The 22,569-nt window shown below is 34.5% G+C and overlaps 1 protein-coding gene across 2 annotated transcripts in view; it reads right to left on the reverse strand.

The window, feature by feature from the left end:
* The window catches only part of DACH1 (dachshund family transcription factor 1), a 477,973-nt gene that overhangs the window by 126,630 nt on the left and 328,774 nt on the right, over positions 1 to 22,569 (reverse strand). For both annotated transcript variants that reach the window (XM_019971815.2, XM_070800335.1), the window contains 2 exons: positions 6,662 to 6,797; positions 4,703 to 4,837 (listed from right to left, as the gene is read on the reverse strand). In XM_019971815.2, coding sequence (XP_019827374.2) covers positions 4,703 to 4,837; positions 6,662 to 6,797 — 271 coding nt within the window. The remainder of the gene's footprint in view (positions 1 to 4,702; positions 4,838 to 6,661; positions 6,798 to 22,569) is intronic.

Consider the following 22,569-nt stretch of genomic DNA (forward strand, 5'->3'; position numbering starts at 1 on the left):
AATAAAAATGTGCATAGGGAATTATATGCATGGTATGAAGCATGCTCAAAAATGTTTTGGAAATAACAATTCAAACAATTTGATAAACCAGGGAACAAATTATGCATGAGAGTTATCACTGAAAATCAGCACCAGTGACAGATTTGGGGGGAATAAAGAGAGATGCAGCATAAAGAAATAGAGAGCCTGGTTATATGATTTCAATGCCCTGGCATATATTCAGAAATAAACTCACTTGAAAAGATGCATAAACCCGTTGCACATAACAGCACTATTACAATAGCCAAGACATGGAAGCAACCTAGATGCCCATCAACAGAGGAATGGATAAAGATGTGGTACATATATACAATGGAATATCTGTTGTTGTTTAGCGCCAAGTTGTGTCTGACTCTTTGGGACCCCATGGACTGTAGCCAACCAGGCTCCTCTGTCCATGGGATTTTTTCAGGCAAGAACACTGCAGTGGGTTTCCATTTCCTCCTCCAAGGGATCTTCCTCTTGACCCAGGGATCAAACCCAGAATTAGCTAGCAGATTCTTTACCCCTGAGCCACCAGGGAAGCCCTTACAATGGAATATTATTCAACCACAAAAAGAATGAAATAATATCATCTGTAGAACATGGATGGACTTAGAGATCATATTAAGTGAAGTAAGCCAGACAGAAAGATAAATATCTTATGATATATCACTTATATGTAGATCTAAAAAACAATGATACTAATGAATTTATTTAAAAAGCAGAAACAGACTCACAGACCATAGAAAACAAACTTATGGTTACTAAAAGGGAAAAGGTTGGGGGAGAGATAAATCAGGATTTGGGGAATAACAGATATACACTATTTTATACAAAATAGATAAGCAACAAGGTCCTACGATATAGCACAGGACACTATATTCAGTATTTTATAAAAATCTATAGTGGAAAGTACCTGAGAAATATATTACATATATATGTAACTCTTTCATTGTCTTATATATATAAAGCAGAATTACTTTGTCACACACAAGAAACTAACACAACATTGTAAAACAACTATACTTCAATTAAAAAAAATGAAAATATCAATTAATCCTATCTATTTCACTAATTTTAGACTGAGGGCAAAAATCAAAAATGTTTTTTAAAATCCAGAAGGTCTAGAGAACTTGGAGTATGTTTGGAAAAGTTAGAAGACATAAAACTGTTTATGAGGCTACCAGCTGTGTCGAAGATTTCCTCAGGACATATCTTTGATAAAGCCCTAATTTTAATCAAAGTTCATACTGTTAAAATCATTTCTCCTAACATTTAGGAACACTGAAATAATGTATGTCTATTACTTTTTGATACACTAACTTGGTTTTTCATATTTATATTTTGAATATATTCTAATTAAACTCTTTCTGGATTCAAAAACCCTTTAGAGTGTTTTTATTTTAAAAACTAAGGGGAAAGTTTACTCAGCACTTATTACTTTGAATTCTAATGCCTGTATAGCCACTGATCCTTCAACTAATGGTGACAAATATTCTGTCTAACTGAATAAAGTCAACAACTTTTTAATATTAACATGATTTAAAAATGCTTAAAAGTTACTGATGATTAAGATTTTAGACCATGGTGATTCTCAGCACCCAAATTAATTTTGGTATCTATTTTTAACATCAATGTTTTCTTAAGAATTATTATCTTTCAGATGATTTAAAGTGGTGAACAGCAAATTTCATTTAAGAAGTTCAAGCCTAAAATGACACAAGCATATAATTAATTTCTCTACAAATGTCTCTAAATGAAGTCACTTGTTTTAATACAGATATGTGTAGTAAGAAAGTTACAGGGCAAGTATAAGGCACATGATGAATGTAGTCATGAAAAAAAAACAATTTTTAATTTAGTAGACCCTATCAATCTAGAAAGCCTATGAATATTTACTAATAATTCAGTATGCTGAAAAACAGAAGAGATGAGATACATACAAAAGATGAACATCATATAATAAAACTCTTACTATAAGAGTATCAATGTCTATTACAATGTCTATGACCCCATAATTATATTTGAAATTAAGAATGTAATGGTAGCTTCACATCCCTAGGGCAAATATTAAAATAAAATGTACTTTTTTAAATAAAATATGCATTCAGATATTGAAAGACTGTTGGGTTATGACCAAGATCTCTATTCTGAAAGCAAAACAATTTAAAAACTTAACATGTGATAAGATTATAGTGATATAGAAAAAGTTTTTGTGTATATTCAAGCCAGAATATGCTACTGTTTCATACACATGTATGTTCAAAGGGTTCCATAATTCCACCTTTTGCCTTTCATCTTCACAGTTATTTTAACTTACCTTCACCATCTCTTACAATCTTTTAGCAATTCAGCTCAGATAAATATGCATTCACATAATAGACTGTTTAGTCCTTTTCAAGCAAACGCAGTATATACATGACTCCTCGGAATTTACAATGTAGTACTGGAAGCAGACCAATGAAAAAAGAACTTCCGAATAACAAGGCAAATATTGTAATGAAAATTTAAGGGACAGGCACACAGGAAAATCAGCAGTAGGATCCCTATAAAAATCTAGTTTCGTATCTCAGGAAAGGCAAGATTATAATAATAATAACAGATTATAGGTATATAGACAGATGATGAACAGATAGGCAGATACAACTCATATATTCTGAAAAAAGAAACCACTTCAAAAAAGTGTAGTTCAACTCAACTTGAAACATGAGATTTGTAGAAAGCTCCCCACCAAAAATTCCAGGGGACTCATTATTTTAGTCACATTGTTGATCATGCCTTTAGTGGTCTCTTACCTACCACCTCTGAGCTTTTATATTTCACTCCCATACTTGCTTCACCAAGATTCTGCAAGAGAATTAATCACTAATATACTGATATCCACTATATACTATAAAACATCTCTCATGCATTTTAAGTGAAACTAGTTCTGTAGCATCTATGAGAAACCTGTGAAAAGAGTCACTAAAAACTTTTTCTGTAGGGTTTCATTCTATCGCAAGACAGTGGAGAATGGCTGCTTAACCCTAGTAATGGATTTTTATATGTAAATATTCTTACTTAAAACTTAAATCCTCTATGAAAAATGTATTACTGTAGATTTTCACAAATCATTTTTTCATTAAATATAAAAACACATGTCAAAATATACATAATGCATTCTATATAACATTTTTCTTCATTATTGAAGAAGAACTCACAGAAAGATTAGAATTAGACATTTAGAGACAATCTGACCAACTTATGTACTTGTATATATTCCACTCAGCTTCGTGATAATACTTGGTAGTGAATTTCAAAATTATTAGAAATTGTCTTAATGCTGCTCTCAATAATGCCTACATTTTGACATATTAGAACCTAGTAAAGATTACCATTTTATCATTAATTGCAAAATACAGATAATTTAATTTATATAAATATTGTTTTCTTTCTCCCTGAGGTTTCAGGTAAACTGTATTCATGTGGAAAAGAAAAACATAGTTGTGTAGGCATTTTTACTTTTGGTGAATAATTATTTTTGAGGAAAAAAGGTTTCCCACCTTAACTTAGTCTTTCTGTAAACATTTCTTTCTGTTATTTAAATGTCCAATTGTATTCATTTTCCTTTTTGATATCCAATTAATTGTGCCTTTTGAGTAATAAATTGTTTCCAAAGAAGTAATCCATTCCATAACACTGATTATTTGATAGTCATATCAAAAAAGATATCAAAGTATACAGTCTATGTTATTATTAAAATTTGATAGTATTAAATTAAGAAGATAAAGATATGGCAAGGCTCCAATTGTCCTAATTTAAATTTACCATTCAAAAACATGAATTTGCATCCAACAGCATAAATTTCCCACGTGCATGTTAAAATAATATTTCAATTCTTGATGAAAGTATTTCACAAAGTAGGGATGAAAAGACAAATGTTTGCCTATGGAAACAACTCACACTGGTACAAATCAAATATAAATAGAAAATGTTCATAGCTTTGCACTATCTGGGCTTATTTGTTGCATGCAATTTAGAAGCAATTACTAGTACATTGGAAAAGACCATGATGCTGGGAGGGAATGAAGGCAGGAGGAGAAGAGGGCAACAGAGCATAATATGGTTGGATGGCATCACCGACTCAATGGACATGAACTTGGGAAAACTCTGGGAGATAGAGAGGCCTGGAATGCTGCAGTCCAAGGGGTCACAAAGAGTCAGATACAACTTAGTGACTGAACAATAATACTAGTACATTGGTTGATAATCTTCACTGTATTTCTTGATTGACCAAATGACCATCTCTTTTATTCCAAAAAATACTCATAGTAATCCTTTGTGTATTGTCCTTGCTCTCATATGCTAAGTAAAAGGACAATGGACCCTGAAGACATGGAGGAAGACAAACTGTAGACCTTCAGGAATTGAGATAACAATTAAAACATAAAAAATTCTCTTTTTCTAAATGTACTGGGAAATAAATGAACACTTACCTGTTGTTTAAGAGAATCACAGCAGCTCTTCATATTTCTTTTTTTTGTTGAGTAGACTTGATTTTTACTTAATGTTAATATTATAGGCTTTTAAAATGTTTCTATACCATCTTCTAATGTAATTTAGAAATATACTTTATTCTGTGATTAAAACCTAGTTCATATGTCAAGCAGGAAAAACAGACCTCATAATCATATATTATTACCTTTTTCAATATGCATCCTTTTCGACTCATGTCCCATGTCATGACCAGCCAAATCTCCCTCTTTGGGCCCAGGGAGTACGTTTGGTGACAAACCCATCAGCATCTGGTTCATGGACAACCCATTCTGATGGACAGCTGTCAAGCCCGAAACAAAAGATAAAAGAATAAAACACCATAATACACAATATTCAAATAACCTATTTAAACTGTTTTGGAATCAGAAATAAATAAAATATCATGGTCTAACTTTAAAATTATAATCTAATTTGAACACCATGAGGACTGAAAACTATGATAATTCTTAAGAACAAGCAGAAATATATTGAAAATGAAACTATTTTATCCTCTAGCTCATAAAATAGGTATATTTTTTAATGTCTAGAATACTTTTCAGTGGTCATACCACTATAACCATTACCAATGAACTATTCAGGCTTTATCTAATGTAACACATCCTCTCCTGAGCCTTCTGTAACTGCAAAAACTACAGTCTTAAAGCTAGAACACTCTAAGTCTATAAAGTTAAAATATAATTTAGAATAGTTTTAGAGGCATGAGAGGGCAAATAGAGTTTTCAACAAGTTAAGGAACTGAAATATCACTGAAATTCAATATTCATATTCTATTCTAGTCAATGGGCTTCCCCAGTGGCTCAGAGGTAAAGAACCCGCCTGCAATGCAGGAGATGCAAGAGATGTGAGTTTGACTCCTGGATTGGGAAGATTCCCTGGAGGAGGAAGTGGCCACCCATTGCAGTTTTCATAGAGTATCCTGAAGGGCTACAGCCCATGGGGTCACAAAGTGTTGGAAATGACTGAAGCAACGGAACATGCACACACACAGCCTAGGAGACAAAACCCTAAGTTTAAGAGATATCAAAGTACTTCTTTAAACATTTGATTTTGAACTCAAATTTAAAAATAAAACTGCCCATTAATATCTATTACATGGTTGAATGATTTAAAACAATAATTTCTTCCTTGAATTATTAAGAGTAATCTGTCACTACTGACAGGATAAAGCGTGCGACCAAATACCCTTATGATTTCAATCTAATCAATATATTTCTTAATAAATTGCCCATGAAAATTTTGGTTTTGTGAAAAATTTTGAAGAAAAGTCATTCCATAAAACCTTACTTTCACTGAAAAAAATACATTTTAAAAATATGTAGAATAATTTGGAGAAGGGCATGGCAACCCACTCCAGTATTTTTGCCTGGAGAATCCAATGGACAGAGGAGCCTGGCAGAGTCAGGCATGACTGACCAATTAACAATAACCCACAACTTTACTCTTAATTTTCTTGATCATGAGGACAAGGATTAAATATCTGAAAATGTGATTACAAAATAAAGTATGAACCTACTTTTGAGAATTGTATAATAATAACATGTGAAGATAATATGCATTATTGACTGTTACTAATTCAAATCCTAAAATTTGACCAATTTCAAACTCTTCAATCTATTGATCATCTGAATGATTATGAAATGTGTTTTTCTCAAAACAGTTATTTTGAATCTATTTCTGTTATCCCTCTTTGTCAATGCAAGGATGAAGTTTAAAAATTGTAAATTTTTAAAAACTGGCAAGGAGGAATTGAAGGAATGAAGAGGAATAATTCGTACACAGTATATTTGGATACTAGATATTTGACAGTTGGAGGTGTTTACTTCAGAAACTAATCTAGAAAGTTACTTACTTTCTCTAACTGTTTCATAACTCAAATCTTTATGTGTGGCATCAAAAAGAGGGAGTTTATATCAGAATTGTTAATGTACTACCATACCTCATGCTATTGCAAACTGGGAAACACAATTTTGAGACATGGCTATTGCTACAGAGCTTCAGAACATGATACATCTGAGATCTCTTCAGAATGAGGGTATTTTGATTAGAACAGCCAGCTGCACCTAATAAAGTTTAAAATGGTGACAAGTGGAAGAATGACACCTACGAATTCTGTCCGAGGAGCTCTCAGTCCGCGCTGGAGAGCTGGACACGCTGCTGCTGCGGTGTGATGATGGGTGGCTGCCAGGCCTTCGGCCCTCCTCCAGGGAGGGGGCAGGTGACGGGCTGTCGGGAACACGCTCCTATACCGCCAGGGGAGGGTGGGGGGAAGAAAAGAGGTAAATACATTGGACCCTTGCTTAAGCAATGTTGGTTTTTCTTAATGCTACAGAAATGTGAAGACAACACTTTTTTCCATCAACATTTAACTGGATTAAAAGACACATTTATTTTTAAAATTTTTTAAAACTTTTATTTTGTATTGGGATATAGCTGAAGAGCAATGTTATGATAGTTTCAGGTGAATAGCAAAAGGATTCAGCCATACATATACACGTATCCATCCTTCTCCAAATCCTGCTCCCATTCAGGCTGCCACATAACATTGAGCAGAGTTCCATACAATAGGTTCTCCTTGGTTATCCATTCTAAATATAGCAAGCACTGTGTATGTGTTCATCCCAAACTGCCTATCTTTTCTTTCCTCCCCACCAACAACCATAAGTCTAAGAAAAGAATAGAAAGAAAATAGGTGAACACCATTGTAGTAATGACTAATGTAAATCCCCTCTTTGGATAAAAATAGAGGTCAAAAAAGACATCCAGTTTAGAACCATTAGACAACAAAGAATTAACAGAACAAAGCAAGTTTTAATTCTAGACAATTATCATTATAAAAAAACCTGATACATAGAGTCTATTGATTCAGCAAGTGTCTAGGATCATTTAACACACAAATTATCATAGTGACATCATCAAAATAACACCAGAGGAGCTGTTAACAGCTATTTCATTATGGGACTTCTCTGGATATACTTGGGCAGTCACATTTTAAGGGACCATGGAAATCTATTATTATTTAACATTTGAATAATTTTGATTCTGGTAATTTTCAGACTCCTAGCATCAATGCAACCCACAAATATATTACTGAAAATTCATGAATAATGTATTAGGTGTATCCCAGGGAAATGTGGTATTGTATTTCCTGATCCTGTCCTATGCTCACACTCAAGTCCCACTCCATATCTTACCCAAGCCCTGCACCTTCCCAACGAGACCAATGTGCAAATATTGTGTTGGCCAAAAAGTTCATTCAGATTTTTCTGTTGCATCTTACTGAAAAACCCAAACGAACTTTTTGGCCAGCCCAATCTGTTGTATAACTATCTCCACTGAGCTATTATAAATGGATTTACAGATTAATAAATAAAATACTCATTTGTTAACATTTGCTTCTTTGAGCAAAGAGATATTTTCACCTTCAGATATGAACACACACTGTCCTTGAAGAACACTTTTCAATAATTCATAAATATTTGGAAGTCTACAAGTCAACTGATACATGATACATAATAAATAATAAGCAAATTATTCCTGATTAGAGTGCAAAAATGCAAATATGACATAAAAGCAGACTGTCTGAAACCAGAAGGTGTTCTAGAATGAAATCAGCCTATAGGAGGCTATTTTCAAAATATCAAAGGCTAATGTAATATAGAAAACAGACAAGCTTAAGGCTTTGTACTAACAGAAAAAGAGTAATGCCTGTCTTCAATCTCAAAAGTTCATTTAACCCATTGATGGTTTGCAATTCTACTTTCCATTAGAATCACCTGGGAAGTTCCTCAACATGCCTATGCCTGGGCTTTACTCCCTGAGATTCTGGCTTATATGAGTTGAATTGTGTCCCCTCATAATGACTGAAGTCCTGACCTATGGATACTTATGAATGTGAGCATTTGGAAACAGGGTCTTTGCAGATGAAATTAACTGCAATGAGGCCATACTAAAATAACATGGCTTCTCCATCAAACAGGACAGATGTCTTCACAAGAGGACATTGTGAAGATATGGGGAAAATGTGAAACAGAGAAAAACTATGAAGGAAAAACATCATGTGAAGATGAGGTAGAGATCTGACCTCTGCAGCTGTAAACCAAAGATTGTCAAAGCTTACTAGCCACCATCAGGATCTTTGGAGACTCAAGGAAGGATTCTACCCAGAATCTCAGAGGAAGCGTGGTACTGCTGACACCTTGCTTTCAGACTTCTAGACTCCAGAAATATGAGGGTATAAATTTGTTCTTTTAGGCCATCTGGTGGGTGCATTTACCCTTCATCTGCTGTGGGGCCCAGAAACAAATGTTTCTTAAGACTCTCCAGGTGATTTTAACATATATCCAAGATTGAACATCACTTGTCTCATATGCTTTTAATTTTTCAATCCTACACATTGTCAATAATCATCTTCAACAATTACACTAAGGCTTCATTCTTGAGAATTATACAAATAAAAAGAAAATAATCCTCAAAAATAGCCAAGCCCTCTTCCAAAATCTAAACATAAAACTGTTTCTCAGTATGTATTCTGTAGAATAAAAAATAGACACAAGAAACTTTACAACAAAGAATTTACCTGTCAAAAAATATTGTAGCAAAAGAAAAGGATAAAAAAGTCAACTAAAGTCTACTCTTTATAGTTGCAATGCATATTTTTAAAATCTATGTCTCAACATGAAAAATGAGCACAATTATCAGTAATTTTTTTCCAAGCTAAATAAATCAAACAAGTTATACTTCTAAGTAGTCTACATTCTATAGGTCACATTGCAGACAAATGACCTAAATTTCTAAGAAACAAGCACATATATGATTTAAAAGAATGGAGAACCCACATCTGGATGCTAAAAGTTACTGTCCATCTAATTATAATTTAAAAGCAACTGGGATTATAAATCTTTCTTTTTACCATTCTCCTTTAGGTTAAACTTAAAACAGCTTCAAACTATGAACTTATTATGTGTTCAGTTTAATGAGTTTTGTCAACCTCTCGACAATTTCCATAACCAAGAAAGATTCCCATGCCCCTTTCCAACCTATTTCTCCCATCCCCATAAGCAACTGCTTTCTGAGTTCTATCACCAGAAAGAGGTTTGGCTGGTTCTAGATTTCACAAAAATTAGCTCATACAGTACCTAATTTTTCATGTCTACCTTTTTACACAACAAAATGTTTCTTAGATTCATTCAGGTTGTTGCATGTATTAATAGTTTATCTTTTTTCTTTCTGAATATATTCATTTGCACAAAATGTTCAAAATTCTCCAAGCCATGTTTTAACAGTACATGAGCCATGAACTACCAGATGTTCAAGCTGTACTTAGAAAAGGCAGAGGAACCAGAGATCAAACTGCCAACATCTGTTAGATAATGGAAAAAGCAAGAGAGTTCCAGAAAAACATCTACTTCTGCTTTATTGACTATGCCAAAGCCTTTGACTGTGTGGATCACAATAAGCTGTGGAAAATTCTTCAAGAGATAGGAATACCAGACCACCTTACCTACCTCCTGAGAAATCTGTATGCAGGTCAAGAAGCAACATTTATTTATTTTAATTAGAGACTAATTACTTTACTAAATTAAAAAAAATAAAATATGCAAAGCATTCCAAAAAAAATTACAAATTGAAGAAACTCACAAAACAAACAAACAAACAAAAAAAAAGAAGCAACATTTAGAGCCAGACATGGAACAAGAGACTGGTTCCAAATTGGGAAAGGAGTATGTCAAGTCTGTATATTGTCACCACACTTATTTAACTTATATGCAGAGGACATCATGAGAAACACTGGACTGGATGAAGCACAAGCTGGAATCAAGATTTCCAGGAGAAATACCAATAACTTCAGATATGTAGATGACACCATTCTTAGGACAGAAATCGAGGAGGGACTAAAGAGCTTCTTGATGAAAGTGAAAGAGTAGAGTGAAAAAGTAGGCTTAAAACTCAGCATTCAAAAAACGAAGATCATGGCATCAGGTCCCATCACTTCATGGCAAATAGATGGGGAGATTATGGAAACAGTGACTTAATTTTCTTGGGCTCCAAAGTCACGGCAGATGGTGACTGCAGCCATGAAATTAAAAGACACTTGCTCCTTGGAAGAAAAGCTATGACAAACCTAGACAGCACATTAAAAAGCAGAGATATTACTTTGCCAACAAAGGTCTGTATAGTCAAGGCTATCATTTTCCAGTAGTCATGTATGGACGTGAGAGTTGGACCATAAAGAAGACTGAGCTTGAAAGAGTTGTTACTTTCAAGTTGTTGGAGAAGACTCTTGAGAGTCCCTTGGACTGCAAGGAGATCCAACCAGTCAATCTTAAAGGAAATCAACCCTGAATATTCACTGGAAGGACTAATGCTGAAGCTGAAGCACCAACACTTGGGCCACCTGATAGGAAGAACTGACTCATTGGAAAGACCCGGATACTGGGAAAGATTAAAGACAGGAGGACAAGGGGATAACAGAGGATGAGATGGTTGGATGGCATCACCAACTCAATGGACATGAGTTTGAGTAAGCTCCAGGAGTTGGTGATGGACAGGGAAGCCTGGCGTGTTGCAGTCCATGGGATTGCAAAGAGTTGGACAGGACTGAGTGACTGAAATGAACTGAACCACAGTTTTTAATTTAAAAAAGGCAATAAAGTTCACATCAAGTCTCTGAAATCACAAATCAAAGGGTAACTTGGCTTCCATGTAGCACTCAAAGGCTGGAGTTTGTGTCATTTTTGGAGTATCTGTGCATTTATTATAAAGTATGGATTTAGAAAACTGTATAGAAGAACTCCTTTTTAGTCTGTATAAATGTCTATATAAATAATCTATGCTGTAGTTAATTGCACACATGACCAGATACACACTATATAGACTCTAACCTTGATTTCTCTAATAAAGAGGTACCTAAGTTTGTCTAAGTTTTAAGCTAATTTCTACTACATCTAAATCTTAACAATTAGATTATGCAGAAATACACGGTATATATTAAACAAAGAACATCAATATATTTTTATACAAACAATATTTTCTAAATTAGCCATTCTATTTTATTCAAAAGTTCGCTCACATCAATGTTTATCCATCCAAACATTTTAATATTCCTTCTAATAATTATGTAACTGATCATATTTTCAGTGGAATGTGTTTGGCCAAACAGAGGTAAACTGCAATCTTGGAATAAATCAACTCCTTTAAAATCATTTTTCAAGTATGAGTTTTCCTGTCATAAGAAATTTCTCAGTGGCACTAATGGAAAGCATAAGAAACTGATTTTTTTCCCTGAGATATTTAGCTCATAAAGTACTAAAATATTTAATGCACAAAACTCTAGTAACAATGGTTGTGTCATTGAAGAGTTACTTATTTTCCACATGGGGTAAACAATTATTTCATTAGTCAATGTATTTAATTGTAAAAGTTTTCTTGGATGATTCTTTTCATTCATGCATTATTCATTTATTCACTTACACATTCATAACTCTAAAAGTCATATAATAAACTAAGTAAAAATAAGCTGGATTAAAATCTTAATGTAAAATACATCTTAAAACATAATTTAAGGCTTAGGCAACATAGGTGAAATTGTAGTATTTATTATAGCTTTAGCTTATTTTTACTTTAATTGCTTTTTTTGTCTAGGAACAAAGGATGCAAAGACAATATTTAATACTTTTACTTAAAGAAATATTTTAATTTATGCAAATTTTATGCTTTTAAAGCTTAAGTATTCAATTGAAAGTTTCTATAAACTGAGACACAACATATTCAGTCATTTTACTTAATGTATAATTTCAATCTTTGGAACATGATGTATTATTCTTTGAAGAATTTCATTAAAGTAAAATCCATTGAGCAAGTAAGATTTGAATACATTGTTGTACAATAAATTAATTTATTTCAACAGCTTAATTCTTTTATCATATTTATATGCTTGCCTTTCCAGAGTATGCTATAAGATGGAGAATAATGGAGACAGTAAAGAATTGCTTAGGGGAGAATCTCATAATTATTACTGAAACAAAATAGATAATGAGTTTTATTCAGACATAATAAGAAAGAAGCAGTTCAGTGTCTATAGGGAAACTATGTAAACTGGATTTATCATTTCATTTGTGTGAGACCCTTTAACCTCCAAGATGGCCCTGAAGTGGGACAAAGAGGAAGAATATTTAATACTTCAACACGCTGCCTTATAGTCCTGCATCATAGCTTCACCAATCAATAAAGCACAATCTTTTGCTGTGTTCTATCTTTATAAAACTAGCCACAATAATAAATGAAAATTTAAGAAGAATACACTCTCACTGGAAAAAAAAAGGTCATACTAATAAACTAATGGTAACAGAATAACATAAAGGAAAATCTGCATTTACTGCTTCTGGGTAGAACAAGAAGTATTGGTCTATACTACAATTCACAATCAAAGGTGGAGATTAAAACAATGAATTCTAAAATGCTAAAATAAAAAGTAGTTTGGGATTAATATACACACACTACTATATATGAAATAGATAACCAAAAAGAACCTACCAAATAGCACAGGGAACTATACTCAGTATTTTGTAATAACGTATAGAAAAAAGAATCAGAAAAAGAATATACAAGCACATACATATATATAGCTGAATATATACATACATATATATGTAGAGTTTAATCACTTTACTGTATACCTGAAACACAGCACATTTTAATCAACTGTATGTTAATAAAAATTAAAGTAAAAATTAAATTAAAAATATAAGCTGTTCAATATTACACATTTGACTAAACATGAAAAAATGCACTATCTCAGCAGCCTCATCTCCCCCACAAAGTGCATTCTATTTTATCAACTTAAAATATTTTCTTAGCATAAGATTAAATAATCACAGTTCATTTCTCTAAAGGGTTATTTCATTTAACTTTACTTTATACTGCTCTCATTTTAATTATCTTCATTTTCATCACTTCTTCAGTTAGCAATTCCCTTATTGAGTATGTTATAGAATTGGGAAGAAGAAATGTTAAATTTATCTTCATACAACTGTTACAGTACAAAATTGAAGTTGATTAGCATTTTCTAGAACCTAAACTCCTGAGCTTTAAGATAACTCAGACTTCATTCATTCAGAGGTTATTCACTGAACACTTAATGTACACCAGTGTTCTAGGGTCTGGTTATGTGTAAGTAAACAAAACCAATAAAATTCCTTTCTCTAATGAAGTATATACCATCAGTGAGTAAATACTCTTAGTGAAATCCATAATCATTTACACTGATTGTGATATCCAAATTCTCTCCTTCTGGAAAAGTGAACAGAAAGGATAAATAATAGGATTGGGATTCTGCATTCAGGAAAATGTTAAAAAATACTTCTGGAAGACATAACAAACAATTCTAATATACATGCATCTAGTAGAAGGTTAGGTAGCCATTATCAAAACTCCAACTCAGACTTCTAAACTGAGGCTTCAAAGGATATTTACATAGCTCTTTTTCATTGTTTTGATGATGATTTTCAAGAAATACTCAATTTTGCTTATGAGTATTTGGGAAATACTCATGGGAAATGGGAAAATGGTAGGGCCCTTGAGTGTAATCATAAACAATTTAACTTTATTCTCCTACTATCTCCTCAAACTTATTCAATGTTGATAGGGAACTATATTTTTCCCATATCTATAAGAATTCAGGCAGTCTGGAAATTCCAGATTCCTATTTGGTAAAACAAATTCCTACAGTCATTTTGAGCAGCAAAAGGCAGTCTTGACTCAAAAGTTATACCTCAGTCTTATGTAATAATAAATATTATCATCTTAATTAAAAGAGAAGTCAAGTAGGTGGAATAGAAGGAAGATAGCAAGGATGAAAAGGTAAGTTCTGAGTCAGCCAGTGTTGCCATTAATTGGTGTCTCTCTGTTCATGCTGAATGCTTAAAGCCAACTTTTTATCTAGTTAGGGCACTGTGTATGTTCTAAGAGGTCACCCCCTCTATGAACTGCTCACAGTTCCTTGATGGGTCTAATCTGACTCCGTTCCTCCATCCTCTGAATTTCTGGTATAAGTACATCTGGATGCTTGATTCAAGTTGATATGGCAGCAAGAGTATTTCATAGATAGTGGTGTATGCTTCTACAAGAAGCACTGAGTGTCTGCTTGGTTGCATTTTATGATGACAATCAACACTAATAATAATGGCCTAGATTCATCACTTCATTAGAGTTTACAGTTTGATAAATTTGAAATATGTCATTCCATAATCAGAAGATTTCTATGAACAGAAAGTTTCTCTCATGCATTACTGTGTTAACTTAAACAGAAGTACGTCAAGGCTGTATATTGTCACCCTGCTTATTTAACTTATATGCAGAGTACATCATGAGAAACACTGGGCTGGAAGAAGCACAAGCTGGAATAAAGGTTGCTGGGAGAAATATCAATAACCTCAGATATGTAGATGACACCACCCTTATGGTAGAAAGTGAAGAGAAACTAAAAAGTCTCTTGATGAAAGTGAAAGAGGAGAGTGAAAAAGTTGGCTTAAACCTCAACATTCATAAAACTAAGATCATGGCATCTGGTCCCATAACTTCATCGGAAATAGATGGGGAAACAGTGGAAATATTGTTAGACTTTATTTTTGGGGGCTCCAAAATCACTGCAGATGGTGACTGCAGCCACGAAATTAAAAGACGCTTACTCCTTGGAAGGAAAGTTATGACCAACCTAGACAGCATATTAAAAAGCAGAGACGTTACTTTGCCAACAAAGGTCCATCTAGTCAAGGCTATGGTTTTTCCAGTGGTCATGTATGGATGTGAGAGTTGGACTGTGAAGAAAGCTGAGCACTGAAGAATTGGTGCTTTTGAACTGTGGTGCTGGAGAAGATTCGAGAGTCTTGGACTGCAAGGAGATCCAACCAGTTATTCTAAAGGAGATCAGTCCTAGGTGTTCTTTGGAAGGAATGATGCTAAAGCTGAAACTCCAATATTTTGGCCACCTCATACGAAGAGCTGACTCATTGGAAAAGACTCTGCTACTGGGAGGGATTGGGGGCAGGAGGAGAAGGGGACGACAGAGGATGAGATGGCTGGATGGCATCACCAACTCGATGGACATGAGATTGGGTGAACTTCAGGAGTTGGTGATGGACAGGGAGGCCTGGCGTGCTGCAATTCATGGGGTCGCAGAGTCGGACACGACTGAGCGACTGAACTGAACTGAACTGAAGGGACAGTCTGTATGAGGAAGGCAGGGAAATGCTTCATTCCACCCCTCTATCCTTTATTTAAACCTTTTTTTTTTTTTTTGTCTTTTAAAATATTCAGGTCCCTAGAATTCTCCAATGGTGAGCAATGAGTTTACATTTTAACATTATTATGCACTCATGGATATAAATATGTGTCTTGTATTTCAGTACACTGATATATGGCATCCTTAGTTGGAGTTTTAATACTTCCTCTTCCTTGTTAGCATCCCCTCTTCATATTTAATATCAATACCCAAATAAACATTAAGGGAACATATATAACTGCTTTTCAAAATTCAAGTAAAATTTATACAATATAGTTTTCTTTTCTTAAAAATGATGTATAAAAATGATCCATACATCTAGAATTATTCATGGTTGCTCCAAAATAAATTATTCTGTACTCAAAAGCAAATTAGGTAAATGTCATTACTGTAAGGTTTTTTAAATCTACTTTGTGAATCCAGTTACTCTGGTTCCAGTTTTTATAATCTTTAAACATTTTGAACTTAATGCAAGTAAAGTATTATTTACTGATATAGCATTTTAGGGACCAGTTTAGAAAAGATATTACAGAATGGAAAATTTATACACTGCATATAAAAATTTTCAGTCTTTAGTTCTTTAAATGGGAATATCCTAAACTGTCTCTAAGTTCTCTCTCTCTCTCTGACACACACACCACACAACAGCAGACTGGTAGAGAAAATTAATTAAAATTAAGTCATATTTTATGTTCTCAGAAAAATACTGTAATATGGTGCATGAGGAAAGATGTTTATTCAGTAATGTAGAATAATTTGAATGTTGCCAAATGTCTCAAAACAATTCTATATTATCATTAAAGAAAAATGATATAAAAAATGCATTTAAATGTCTGCTTTGCATACCACTGAACTACAAACCCCCCAAAAGCAAAATACACTACTTTTGTTATGTAAGAAGAGCTAAACAAGAAAAAGGGAGTGTGAAAGAGAGAGAGGTCTTATTACATTATTGCAACTGTATTTCAAAATCTTGTCATAGGTTCTATATAGAATTATGAACTTATTTTAAACGGATGATTTTGAATACTTTGGAAGAAAATAAACTAGAAATAAGGTGACGATTGGAGAAGGCAATGGCACCCCACTCCAGTATTCTTGCCTTGAAAATCCCATGGATGGAGGAACCTGGTAGGCTGTAGTCCATGGGGTCGGTAAGAGTCGGACATGACTGAGCGACTTCACTTTCACTTTTCACTTTCATGCACTGGAGAAGGAAACGGCAACCCAAGACTCCAGTGTTCCTGTCTGGAGAATCCCAAGGATGGGGGAGCCTGGTGGGCTTCCGTCCATGGGGTCGCACACAGTCAGACACAACTGAAGCAACTTAGCAGCAGCAGCAGCAAGGTGAAGATAATGTCACTGTAGAAAGGCTTCTAATGATTTTATAAATACCGACTTACTCATTATGACAACCTGATGAGGCAGTAATATAATAATCCCCATTATACAGAAGAGTAAACAAAGACAGGGACGTTAAGTGACTTTTACAAGGTCATAAGACTAGGAGATGGCAGAGCTGGAATATAAACCAAGGAGGCTTCCTCCAGAATTCATATTTTAAACTACTAAAATACATTGCCTTTCTTCTTTAAATTTGTTTTATATTTCAGCAAGAACCATTTAAAAAATCCTTACAATACCATTGTGAATTTATTAAATAAAAGTGAGAAAAATATCGATTCATTCAGGGGGATTGGGGGTTATTTGATGAATGATTCTCAAAGAGAATCAATGAGTAGAGCATTTCAGCCTATTAGGAATTCTCTAATGACAAGAGGAATTGATCTCTTGATTCATACTGTTTGTTTTCCTCAGTGATTTAAGGTAATATAAGTGATACATCCCTTTACAATTTGGAAATTATACAAAGGTGGTATAAATAGCTAATATGATAGTTTGGAATAATAACATTAAATAGCACCTAAAGGGCCTAAATCAATAGACTGGAAAAATTAATATGGATAAATGCAAATTCCTAATACAAACAAAAGATAAAGAATTAAATTAGTTGCATTTCACATCAAAACCCATGAAATTTACTGAGTCACTCATTCAACTAACAAAAAGTTATGAACTATGACTAAACTTATAAAGTATTGTCCAAGCTAAATTTTATGTTAGTTTCGTCTCTTTTCTGGGGGTTCACTGCTAAAACATTATTCAGGAAGGGGTGGTGTGGTGGGAGCTGATTTAAAAAAAAAAAGAAAGTCAACCATGAGGTTGGATGAAAATTTGTCAGAAGAAATTAGAATATTTGGTCTGGAAAAAGGAAATACCATAGGTACTATATATAATAGAGAACTTAAATATTTAAATGGTTAGAAAACAGAATAATTTGTAGACATTTTCTTCTTAAGAAAATACAACATACAAGTAGAAGCTATTGAGATGAAAATTTTAATTTAATCAATGAATAACTTCATCACTCAAATTTGCTGAAAACAGAATAGGCTTTCTACAACACAGATATATAAAAATGGGGAGAGAGTATGCAGGAATGATTTCTCCATCATGGGGGAAGTTGGATTATAAAACATCTAACATTCAAAGACTAGAGAACTCTTCAATAAATTAGAGATCTCTTCAAGAAAATTAGAGATACCAAGGGAGCATTTCATGCAAAGATGGGCTCAATAAATAAAGAAATGATATGGACCTAACAGAAGCAGAAGATATTAAAAATTGGCAAGAATACACAGAAAAACTGTACAAAAAAGATCTTCATGACACAGATAATCACGATGGTGTGATCACTCACCTAGAGCCAGACATCCTGGAATATGAAGTTAAGTGGGCCTTAGGAAGCTAGTGGAGGTGATGGAATTCCAGTTGAACTATTTCAAATCCTGAAAGATGATGCTGTGAAAGTGTTGCACTCAATATGCCAGCAAAATTGGAAAACTCAGCAGTGGCCATGGGACTGGGAAAGGTCAGTTTTCTTTCCAATCCCAAAAAAAGGAAATGACAAAGAATGCTCAAACTATTGCACAATTGCACTCATCTCACATGCTAGTAAAGAAATGCTCAAAATTCTCCAAGCCAGGGTTCAACAGTACGTGAACTGTGAACTTCCAGATGTCCAAGCTGTATTTAGAAAAGGCAGAGGAACCAGAGATCAAATTTCCAACATCCAATGGTTCATCGAAAAAGCAAGAGAGTTCCAGAAAAACATCTATTTCTGCTTTATTGACTATGCCAAAGCCTTTGACTGTGTGGATCACAACAAACTGTGGAAAATTCTGAAAGAGATGGGAATACCAGACCATCTGACCTGCCTCTTGAGAAACCTGTAGGCAGGTCAGGAAGCAACAGTTAGAACTGGACATGGAGGGTGGGACGATTTGGTAGAATGGCATTGAAACATGTATAATATCATATATGAAACGAATCGTCAGTCCAGGTTCGATGTATGATACTGGATTCTTGGGGCTGGTGCATTGGGACGACCCAGAGGGATAGTACAGGGAGGGAGGAAGGAGGCAGGTTCAGGATGGGGAACATGTGTATGCCTGTGGCGGATTCATGTTGATATATGGCAAAACCAATACAATATTGTAAAGTTAAAAAAAAAAAAGAAGAAGAACTGGACATGGAACAACAGACTGGTTCCAAATAGGAAAAGGAGTACATCAAGGCTGTATATTGTCACCCTGCTTATTTAACTTATATGCAGAGTACATCATGAGAAACGACGGGCTGGACAAAGCACAACCTGGAATCGAGATTGCTGGGAGAAATATCAATCACCTCAGATATGCAGATGACACCACCTTTATGGCAGAAAGCGAAGAAGAATTAAAGAGCCTCTTGATGAAAGTGAAAGAGGAGATGAAAAAGTTGGCTTAAAGCTCAACATCAGAAAACAAAGATCATGGCATCTTGTCCCATCACTTCGTGGCAAATAGATGGGGAAACAATGGAAACAGTGGCATCTTTATGGTTTTGGACTCTAAAATCAATGCAGCTGGTGACTGCAGCCATGAAATTAAAAGACGTTTATTCCCTGAAAGAAAAGTTATGACCAGCCTAGACAGCATATTAAAAAGTAGAGACATTACTTTGCCAACAAAGGTCCGTCTAGTCAAGGCTTTGGTGGTCATTTATGGATGACAATGATGACTGTGATACATATATATGTATCATATGGTCATGTATGAGTTGGACTATAAAGAAAGCTGAGCGCTGAAGAATTGATGCTTTTGAACTAGTATGTTGGAGAAAACTCTTTAGAGTCCCTTGGACTGCAAGGAGATCCAACCCATCCATCCTAAAGGAAATCAGTCCTGAATATTCATTGGAAGGACTGATGTTGAAGCTGAAACTCCAATACTTTGGCCACATGTTGCGAAGAGCTGACTCATTTGAAAAGACCCTGATGCTGGGAAAGATTGAAGGCAGGAGAAGAATAGGATGACAGAGGATGAGATGGTTGGATGGCATCACCAACTAAATGAGCATGAGTTTGAGTAGGCTCTGGGATTTGGTGATGGACAGGGGGCCTGGTGTGCTGCAGTCCATGGGGTCGCAGAGAGTCGGATACGACTGAGCTACTGAACTGAACTGAACATTCAAAGCCTCTACTCTTCAAGTTCTGTGAATATTAAACAGTAAACATACATGGATTTCAATCTGATACATAATAGACCAAATCAGAACTTGTAGTAATTTGATATAATCTTACAGACATTTAGCTATTAGGGATTTAATGTAGAATTACTAGTGTGTAAACATCCTATGTCCTTTTCCTCCCTCCTCAAAGTTATTGCACTAATATTTACAGTAGTCCAAAACAATCAACCAGAGAAAATCTAAATTCAATACTTTAGCAGACTCTGTCTTGGAGGCTTTCATTTAAAGCAAATAACCATGTCATATTGGAACTGTCCTCACCTATGTAATTTTCTCTCCTTCAATGTTTTTCTTCTTTTCTTTCAATACCAAGTCCTATTGCTCTATGTTGTTTGGGAGTTTCATTTGTGCTGCTTCAATTAACCACAGCCTAAGATTCACATGGGTTTGAGTTCATCAAAACTCAAGGATTGGCCATTTTTTTTTCTGTAAAAAACAGGTTGGCAAATATTTTATTTAACTCTGCCTCTGTATGTGAAAGTAGTCATGGACATTATGTAAATTGGTGTGGGTCTATGTTCCAAAAAGTTTATTTATGGACACCAAAAGTTGAATTCCATATGATATTCATGTGTTATAAAAGAGTTTTCTTCTGATTTTTTCCAACCATTTAAAAATGTAAAGTCATTCTTAACTCATAGTCCATTACAAAAATTGACAGCAGGGTAGATTTACTCAAGTTCAGCAGCTTGTAGACCCCATTCTAATGCTTGAACCAGTACCTACATTTTCAAAAATAAATTATGAGAAAATCATCATGGTTCTTGTAATTAGTATGCAAGGATAACAACTAAAATATATATATGTGTGTAACACTAAGAGCTGTGTTTTTGCTTCTCTTCTGTTCAATACATTCTTATTGCCAGTTTTATTTAGGTTGACTTTAAGTTTAATTCTTATCATTACTATAAAAAATGTAACTAGCACATTCCCATATAGGGATGATCCCTATTTTTTCTTGTTTTACCTTTTTTTTTTTCCAATACAGGTAAATCTTTTTCAGTATTTAACATTTCACTTTTAATTTAGGATCTTTTCAAGCAACCAAATTGTAGGCTATATTCTAATTACCCACTTCGCCCCACACTATTTGATGTGACATAAGAGTTGATGCTAAAGCTGAAACTCCAGTACTTTGGCCACCTCATGCAAAGAGTCGACTCATTGGAAAAGACTCTGATGCTGGGAGGGATTGGGGGCAGGAGGAGAAGGGGACGACAGAGGATGAGATGGCTGGATGGCATCACCGACTCAATGGACATGAGTCTGAGTGATCTCCGGGAGTTGGTGATGGACAGGGAGGCCTGGCGTGCTGCGATTCATGGGGTCACAAAGAGTCGGACACGACTGAGCGACTGAACTGAACTGAAGAGTTAAACATTTTCTTTGGGGAAAATAAAAATTTCCTCTAAAATAATTTTAATTAATATGTATAATGAGAGTTTTCTAAACACTGCTTCAAATGAGCAAGGTTATAAGAATGCTAAGTTCTCAGTAATAACTATTACCAGAAATGATTGTAAGTTGAATTAATACTGTGATTAACAAATTAACAAATTATCTAGTAGTGAAAAGTCACTCAGGATTTGAAAAAGTTCTCTTCTCAGTTCTTTGACTAATAACAATGTAGCATTCACTGGCATTCTCTCAAGAAAGGATGTAAGGATGTTTTATTAGTTCATCTGGGTCTCCTATGATATTTGTTATTTTTCTCTGGTAAGGGTACTTCTGAAAATTACATAAGGAACATAAGCCCATCTTTCTTTGGGGCTTCCTAGGTGGCGCTAGTGGTAAAGAACTCACCTGCCAATGCAGGAGACATAAGAGACAGGGATTCCATTCCTCTTTGTTTACAGAGCCACTATTATGTTAAAAAAAATCCTATTTGCATATTACTCAACTTTTTACATAAGTAATAACTAGACCTTTAGAAAATGCATAATACCCGAAAACCATCACAGTATCATACAGGGTATTTCCATAGCCGTAAAAACTCTCCCTTCTCTATTCATCCCCTGCTCCCACCCACTAGCCACCACTGATATTTTTAGCAGTGATCTTCAACATTTTAGCACCAGGGACCAGTTCTGTGGAAGACAGTT

This window comes from Bos indicus, chromosome 12 (assembly GCF_029378745.1).
Source record: "Bos indicus isolate NIAB-ARS_2022 breed Sahiwal x Tharparkar chromosome 12, NIAB-ARS_B.indTharparkar_mat_pri_1.0, whole genome shotgun sequence".
In the NCBI taxonomy this organism is placed as follows: Eukaryota; Metazoa; Chordata; class Mammalia; order Artiodactyla; family Bovidae; genus Bos; species Bos indicus.